The 8,985-nt window shown below is 31.4% G+C and overlaps 1 protein-coding gene across 1 annotated transcript in view; it reads right to left on the minus strand.

The window, feature by feature from the left end:
- Nucleotides 1-5,329: 5,329 nt before the first annotated feature.
- Nucleotides 5,330-8,985, minus strand: part of LOC105627650 (autophagy-related protein 16-1-like) — a 28,626-nt gene continuing 24,970 nt past the window's right edge. Inside the window, exon 5 of the mRNA XM_012208928.1 lies at nt 5,330-5,426. Within this exon, the coding sequence (XP_012064318.1) occupies nt 5,330-5,426 (97 nt within the window). The remainder of the gene's footprint in view (nt 5,427-8,985) is intronic.

Genomic DNA, 8,985 nt, shown 5'->3' on the forward strand with positions numbered 1-8,985 from the left:
AATAGAACTTAATTAAAATTAATTAGTTAACGTAAAAGGTAAATTTAATAGTTAAGGTAAGGTAAGTAAGTAGATAGTAATATAGTATAGTAATATATATATATATATATATATATATATATATATATATGAAAAAGAGCTTGATTGGGTTATGTGACACATATGGTTTTAAAGGATTAGTAGAATAAAATAGAATTTATTATTATAATTAAGTAATCAGCTGGTATTTCATAATCAAGTTTTGTCATTTTCGAGAATTCATGCAATCAGATATCTAGTTACCAATCAGAATATATGCAACCAAATTTGTCTGGTTATTTTAATCACGATCATGATCATGATTTTAATCAGGATCATTTCTATTTCATCAAAGTCTTATTGTTATGTACGTATTTTAGATTAATTCAATCAATTTTTTTCAATGTATTATATTTACAAAGTTAAAGTTCTTTTACATAATTCAAATTGTATCATGATCTGTAAGCTTTCATACAAGTAATATATCCACGTTTTTAACTAAATTTCGCATTCTCTGGATCGCTGTGAATCAAAGCGTTAAGCACGATTGGGTGAAGTATACAGAAACATTTTTAGCATGAGAAAGATGTTTTTCACATCGGAGGTTAAATATTTCTCTTAAACTTTGTATCTGCTTGACGACTGGCATTTCCGTAAGGTTTTTCCACCTCCGATGATATGCGGGGATCTATTAGAGAAAGAGAGGAAGGATTTGAATCTCACGGAAGTTAAGGCGCGAGTTAATTTGTCACTCTCTTGACTCTCGTACACAATTTCCTTTCCTTAGGCTTTGCGAACATCTTCCTCATTATCTTCAGAATAAACGACCGTTAACAGGGACGTTTGATGTCGGTTAGGCCTAAGAGTGAGGCAAACGTGCGGATTGTAATCGTAGAAACGGTACTTCTAGGTATCAGAGAGACGAGGAAGCGAAACACGATATTTAAATAAATGCATTATAAAAATGTTGATTTTAGAAACATTTTGCGCGTGAATGATTGTTTCCGGGAATATGATGGCATTAATTCACTTTTTGATTTCCTTCAACAAAAGAAAATCAGCCCAATTGTCATTTATGATGACACATTTTCTAAAACAGTGTGTTGATCATATAAGTTCAACTTACTAACTTTTACATGTAATTCGATGCATTAATTATTTGAAAATGATCATTTCTCCGAATAAATAAACAACATTGTTCTCGTATCCAGGCAACCGAAGTTTCTAATCCACAAAAATGGACGAGACTGTTCCATCAATGTCCCGTAACGTGGATTCGCAGCAGTTTTGCGAGGGATCCGCTGATAATAAAAACGTATTGAGACCGGGTATGCGTTCGCATAAAATGTAAAGCGATGTACGCACGTATGTCACAACGGAGCAGGGTAAAAATTTTCGGTGGTCCCAGATGTGGTCGGTCGATCGAACTTTAACGTCGTTTACAAGCGGCTTCTCTCGGACGGTCGCATTCTCACGTTCCATTGCAAAACTGTCGAAACTGTCGAATCGCGGACAAAGGGTGTATAATACGAAAGTTACAAACAGAGGTGGAGGACTCAGAACGAGAATGAGAGAGAGAGAGAAAGAGGGGGGGGTGAGATGGAGAGAGGGAGAGGAAAGAGATAGACGTGTCGGTGCGAGCATGAGCATACGAGCTGCGATATGAGTACCGATGCAAGTTCTTGGAGCGTATAATATTCCACGTGCGAGTTGTCACTTCGTGACCGCATTTCAGTGACTAATGAGCGCTTTCGAAAGCACGTTAGGTACTGTCAGATACACGGCTGCTGTGCAATGCCATGGCGAGCTTCTGTGAGGGGATCGTGATATACATACATACATACATACGCGTATACATACGTACGTGTACATGTACATGTATGATGTTATACATGCGCTTATCGAAGAGACGATAGAAGTGAAAATCAGGATTAGGTATGCTGAATAAGCTGCTTGTCTTGAATAAAAAATAATTCGAAAAATATATCGGAATGATATTGTACGATTTAAAACTACGGCTATTACGGCTATTAAAATTTGATGCAGTTTAAGTCGATAATAGTTTCTGTGATATTTTGTAATGGAATTATTTTTTATTATTATACATGCAACGTTCGCCGTCATATCTTAAGTATAAATAATAATATGATTATTTTTGTCACTTACCGTAAATAATATATTTTGTTGTTGTCAAGAATTGTGTTGTTTGAATTATTGAATGCATGAGATAAATAGGATTAAAAGGATTAATTCAGATTAGGACTTATTGAAATAATTGATATTAAAGAACAAGCCATATTTTTACAAAATACAAGAGGGAAACGTTTAATATTTACACATGTGAACAATGTATATAGCATTTCGACTAAGATTGTTGTTACAATACTGTATACAGAAAAAATATAGGATACAGTGTGTAGGTACATTAACAGTCGAAAATAAGATGTAAGTTTACAGTAGTAAAATCATTACATAATATTTTGGACGCAATTAGTTTGCTCGAAACACGAGCCGGTTATTATTGCGATGACGAAGGGGGATCATCATTAGTTTGCATTATCAAATGAATTGCAATGAAAAATTATAAAATATATAGAAAAACGAAGATTATTTTAAGCCGAAGATTATAATAAGAGCCTGTAAAGCTCAATAAAAATTTCATGTACAAATTATCAACATTTTTGATAATTTCTCCTTGTTTAATCAATTTCACAATTTAGCAAACGTACCTACTTGAATAAATTTCGTTTTCATATTACATGATGTTTGGAATTCTCGTTGAAGCAAAAATTTATTGAATAATATATATTTTATACTAGAGTTACGTATAAAAATATTTGGCTGAATTATTTACGGTTATGAATTATTTACGGCTGAGTATTTATAGTAGTACATGGAATTGTGAAAATAAACAATTAATATACAATTATATAATATACAATTTTGTATTTTGATGACTTTTTTTATTGAAGAAAAATTTCAACAAAAGATTATCTCTTGAAATAAGATGAAATATACGCGCGCCGAAATCATTTTTATTCAAAAAATAAAAACATTCAATATGTTATGAAATAAAAATTTCGATTAATATTATGCAAACTAATGACTAATTTTTCATACGATAATTGTAAGTTAATCATTTTAGTAACAAATTACAAACAAAAAAAGGATTGTGATTTAAATGTATAGTACATAAACGCTTATTAAAGGATTATTTAATTATTTATTCACAGAATAATATATATTTTAAATTTGAGCCCCGCTGCTTTCCAGATATTATTAAAGCTTATGCAAATATATTTGTAACAAATATCAAACAGTAATCGAAGAGCTCCGTAGAAAAGTAAAACAATAGAAAGCACTTGTAGAAATTTATAATAATTAATGTAATGTGTAAAATTGAATGAGAGAGAGAGAGAGAGAGAGAGAGAGAGAGAGAGAGAATGCATTAATAAATTTACTTTTGAGTATACTTACTTCTGAGTAATGTATGTAACAAAAATGTGTATACGATATTTGTTATTATCAAAAAGTAAAAACACTTAGGAAGCTATTATAATTGTATGTTTTAGAGATCTAAATTGTACTATTATTCTATGGAGTTTCTTCGATTAGATATTTATAATTTTATTTAAGGCTTAATATTCAATAGTTTATTTTGCAAAAAAATTACATATAAATAATGTTAATTAAAAATCGTCTCATTTATTAATGAAAATAATAATTAACTTGAATTGACATATATATGACATTCTAATGTTAATTATACAAATTAATAATATAAATAATAGAAAGAGTATATAAGAATCGATTATAAAATTGCATAAATAACAAGTTAAAATATAAAAATCGACTGTAATTGAATTAAATCTGAACAATAATCATAAATATTTTACATCACTGTAGTTATTCAATGTAAAATATTTATGCTCTCTTATGATATCTGAAGATGGCTCGAATTAGCAGCCGAAATATGTTATGATTATTGTTGTAATTTAATTTAATTACAATCGATTTTTATATCTGAACTTTTTAACTTGTTATTTGTGTGAACTATAATCGATTCTTATATACCCTTTCTATTTACATTGTTAATTTGATATCAAGAGTCTGGTATTGATTAATTTATTGTTAATTATATAAATTAATTATACAATGCGTCATGTAATTAATTAATATTAATATAGTATCGTTATTGTGCTCGTTTGCTTTAATCCCTACTCTCCTATTTTCCATTTTATCAGACTTGTATTAAGACGTATATTTTATGATGTATGTCAATAATGTCGGAGAATCAAGTTACAGTGCCACATGTTAAAGTGAGATTGCTCCATCAAAATTAATTATGAACTATAAAAAGAATTTTTTAATTCATCTGATATCTAAAATAATTCTCAATCATATTCAAATATACTTAAGAAATATGACAAAAATAAATTAATTTCTTTTTTTCTGTAAAAAAATTGCATGAAAATATTCTTATTTCTAATTATAATGCATAATTAATTCTGAGAAAATAATCTCATTCACAAATCTAACGCATTCTCATTCGTATTTAACACATCTTTCTCTTATTATTTCTTTATATTTCAAAAAATATCATTCATTATGTTCGAATATTAACAATATTTGATTTCTCTAGAAAATATATAATATATAATAATTGACTTTTTTTGTGACAAAAAAAGAAATAATAATTTTGGTATATTTTGCGGATTAAATCCGTGCTAATCCGTGTTGATCCTTTCAACCCGTGCAAATATTTTGCCATAGCACCATGAATGTCATATATGTATAAATCTCCGATCCTGAGAGTAACCGAATCTTTTCGTACAGATAATTGACACGCGATGGTGTCTTTTATAATTAGCAAAACAAAACTTATGTCTAGTGAGTCGCGGAAAAACACCAGTTATTATAATAATTTTTTAAATTTCTTGGGGATATACGGCACGACACGGCGCGGCCGTGGCGAGCAGGTTACTATTCTAAATACGGGATTTTTACAACCTGGGAGTAACAATAAGTGCAATTTTATGTACAATAGTCTCTATCACTGCTGTGGATTTGTTCAGTGCGGCGTCTGCGTTTTACAACTTCGAAACGGCGTCCTTACAAGACTTTACTTACAATCTGCGCGGCCAAACCGACCGATGATTTTGATTATTATCCCGTTGGGTAGCTCAACAGCCCAATGTAATTTCTCGCGGGATTGCTGACGGGCATCTCGAGCGCATATTTGTTTCATTTTCACGGTTAAAAGTCTTCATGCGTGAAACAATACTCGTCTATCCCGGGATCACTCCTCCTGTCAAACGTGGTCGCCCCAAACAGTCACCGTTTTGGCACGATCGACAGATGCTAAGTACGTACCGTGTGGATGCCAAGACACGGCCGTTACTCCTGCCCTGTGTACATTTAAATGGCAAAAATAGATTAGTAATCATTACTAAAGCATTCTTTGACGTTCTTTCAACTTATTAACGCAGCGAATTTCTTCATTTTTCGTTTAATTCTTAAATAATGCCTTTTCAATACGGCATACTTAATTTTTTTTCAATGTTTTCTTCAATACTTCTCTATTGCATATATAACTTCTTTATTAATAAAGATACATATATTTAATGCTTGATACCGTTATTATGTTATTTATTAATGTCCTGTTTCGATTGAAAAAAAATTATTTGCAATATATTAATTTTTGTGAAAATTATAAGTAATCGAATTGGGTTGAATATGTCATATCCAAGTATGCTGTTTTCGTAGTTTTAATGATTAATTATCTTTATATTGGAAAATTTTTCCCAATGGAAAAAAATCTCAATGAGTTAACAAAGAAAATAATAAATAAATAGTTTTTCAACTATTGTAAAAATTTTTAACATGATTGGTTTATACATTTAAATTAGTGACGAACTTATAGACAAGATTAATTATATTATTCATATTAAAGAATGTTACAACAATTGTAGAACTGCTTCTTTGCTGAACGCAGCCAATCATCATTTTTGAAATATAAATATATTGACAAACGAAAAATTTTATAAAATACATAGTAAAGGATTATTATTTTATAATTATTATTGTTACATATAATATTAAATTAGACTGCATGATCTCTTAAGCATATATTTTAGTAAATGTTTGTTTTTAATTATAAAAATACAGATAGATTGGAAACTTTTTTTGATATTATTTATTTAAAAAATAACTGATTTTATCTCGAAAACTTTGTTTGAAGAAGTAAAAAATTAAAATTGTGCTTAATATAGATGATGTTGAATAGATGAGATAAACTGAAAGGAATTTGCCTATCAATATTGAATATAAAAGTTTATCTCCCAATGAAAGAGATTTTTCTATTCAAACAAAATCAATTTTGTTTTGATATCTTTCAAAAAATGAAATATTTTCAAAATTTAATCAAATGTGATCAAATTTATTTAATTATTTATGTCATTTTTAATTGCTGTAAATATCATTATGACTATTTAGTTATTATATATTGCAAATAATACATATGTTATTATATTGATAATCATTGTATAAAATTGTAAATTTTATTAATATGATTGGATATTAACTTCCGGCGCTTCGACCGATACAAAGAGAAAAAAGACAAAAGAAAAAATTATAAGCCAATGGCTCGATTTGTACGAACGCATTTTATGAAATTGTAAATCGGTACATAGAGCAGCGAGTTTTAAACAGCTACAACCAAAAGCTTTCAGAGGCAGCTTTTTCCGTTTTCTCTTAACTTTTGTCTGGTGAATCTAATTTCCTTACGGCGCGACAGAATTATTTTGCCGCCGCTCGTAAGGGTCTTTCAATTATTTTACTATTTTTACGAAAATGCCTCGTAAAAGGCAAACAGGAAAACGCTTGGGAATGCTGTATGTCGCACGTACGATGAACTCTTGAACCTTATACAATTTAATTCTTCGTCTTTCCTCCCTGAAGAGCGTAGTGACGTGAGAGAAATAAAATGGGAAATGGAACGATCGCGGTAATGAACGACGAATAGGTCAAATATAAATATGATTCGCGTGTAGCGACTGGAATTTTTACATAGAAAAATTCGCGACCGCTTAAATCGTTTCGTTAAAGATTCCATTTGAACGTGGTGGAATATATAGCGCTACGTAATTTTCTGTCCGAGCGGCTGCGCTCGTACAGCGAAAGGTCTATAAAACCTGAAATCCCGAGGGTGATTCGCAGGGCTTGGTGAAATCATAAAAGGGTGTTTCTGTGCGAGGACAAACGTGCTGAAAATGGCATGCCTCCTACTGTTCCCGGTTTCTAGCAATACTGTTGAGAAATCTTTCACGAACGCATACGAATCAAGTGAATATTTTTCGCAAGGGTAAAAGCCAGATATGGAGGAGAGAAATCAGCTATAAACCTATGATTACAATTTTTATGAGTGAGCAAAAAAATTCTAAATGCTTTCGTGACGAGCTTGTTAAAACTGCACAAACTAGAATAAATATTTAAATATAAATCAAGCAACACTTCGCGTATTTTATTACATCAATTCTCCGAATTATAGTATTACGATCTTTTTAAAGATATTCTTTATAGATTAAATATTTTTCCCAAATTTTTTAGCCACTCAATTATCTCATAATAAAACGATAATTTCGTCAAAGTTTTATATGCGTTTTTTGTAGTATTTTATAAAAAATAATTCGATAACTGCATATATTCAGCGATGCAATAAATTTACAGTAACGACACAATGAATCGAGAAATCCTAGAAATTCTAGCTTTTACATTTGTTTGTAATTCTATGAATAACAAAGTGTATTTAGAAGAATAGACGAATAGAATAGTAATCGAATTGAATGCCTGATATTCATTCACGATAGCTCATATGAGATTGCCAATTGCCGCTGTTGTTTTCAGTGAATCGACTCACACATCAATTCTTTGTGAGAAACCAATCCAACATCCATCAGTTTCTCATTATGTAATTGATGCGTTGATTATATCCGTATAGTGTAATGAAAGACAATCTGATATTCCATCGTCATTGTTTAATCAGTATCAATACAATGAGAGAGCATACGCGATAGTTCGCTATCATTATTTGGAGAATTAGACTGGAAATTAAACGTAACGTTTAACTAATTTTCCGACTATACATTAATGAAATTTTGTGATATGTAATAACATATTATAAGTTTGTTTTTCATTGTTCACAATGAACATGAAAATGAGTCTGCAGATAGTTAATTTTATATTGTAATTTTATGATTAATAATTTTGTAAGAGTATGATTATATATTTTAATTCATAAATCAAGCCAAATATATATAACTTTATATATATTTGGTCCATTAGAAGTAACTCGCAGATTGCATTCAGGAATAGAATCGTGTCATTCAATGTAATACATTAAGCGAAGAATACACATAGAAACAGCTGGTTAAGTTGTAAAAAGCGACGTATCGTTCTGTCACGGTTTGACTGTTTCACGTTTATTCCCGCATGAGGTTAGTTGCCCGTCAGGAAAAGCGAGCTTATGCTGCGGTGAAACAACAACGTAAGGGAAGAAAAAGCGTTGCCCCCACGAGTGCGTCGCGACGACCGCCCGTCGAGTACGCCGTCGTCGTCGTCGCGCGTCGTCGTAGCCAGCGTCGTCGCTTAGCAGAAACGATATTTCTAAAAGCAGCGTGCTTCGTATCCGGGATACCTTTGCGAATAGCTACCTTGGTGGTGTATATTGCGAGCGTGATAAAGGAGACCTATCCGTTCTTGCCGAAGGAGCTTGGAAATAAGCTTTCGCGAACGATGTTTCCACTCTCTTCCCTGCGCCACCTTCGCCTCTGCCTCCTCGCATCTCCCCTTGTCGTTCCATTCCACCCACTCATTTTTTTCATTCAGCCGCAAAGTTAACGCGAGAGACAGATAGTAAAGGATCGAAAACGAGAGAGGAAGAGATTTTTATGAAAGGGGAGGGGGGAG

The sequence above is a fragment of the Atta cephalotes genome, assembly GCF_000143395.1.
Source record: "Atta cephalotes unplaced genomic scaffold scaffold00009, whole genome shotgun sequence".
Classification (NCBI taxonomy): Eukaryota; Metazoa; Arthropoda; class Insecta; order Hymenoptera; family Formicidae; genus Atta; species Atta cephalotes.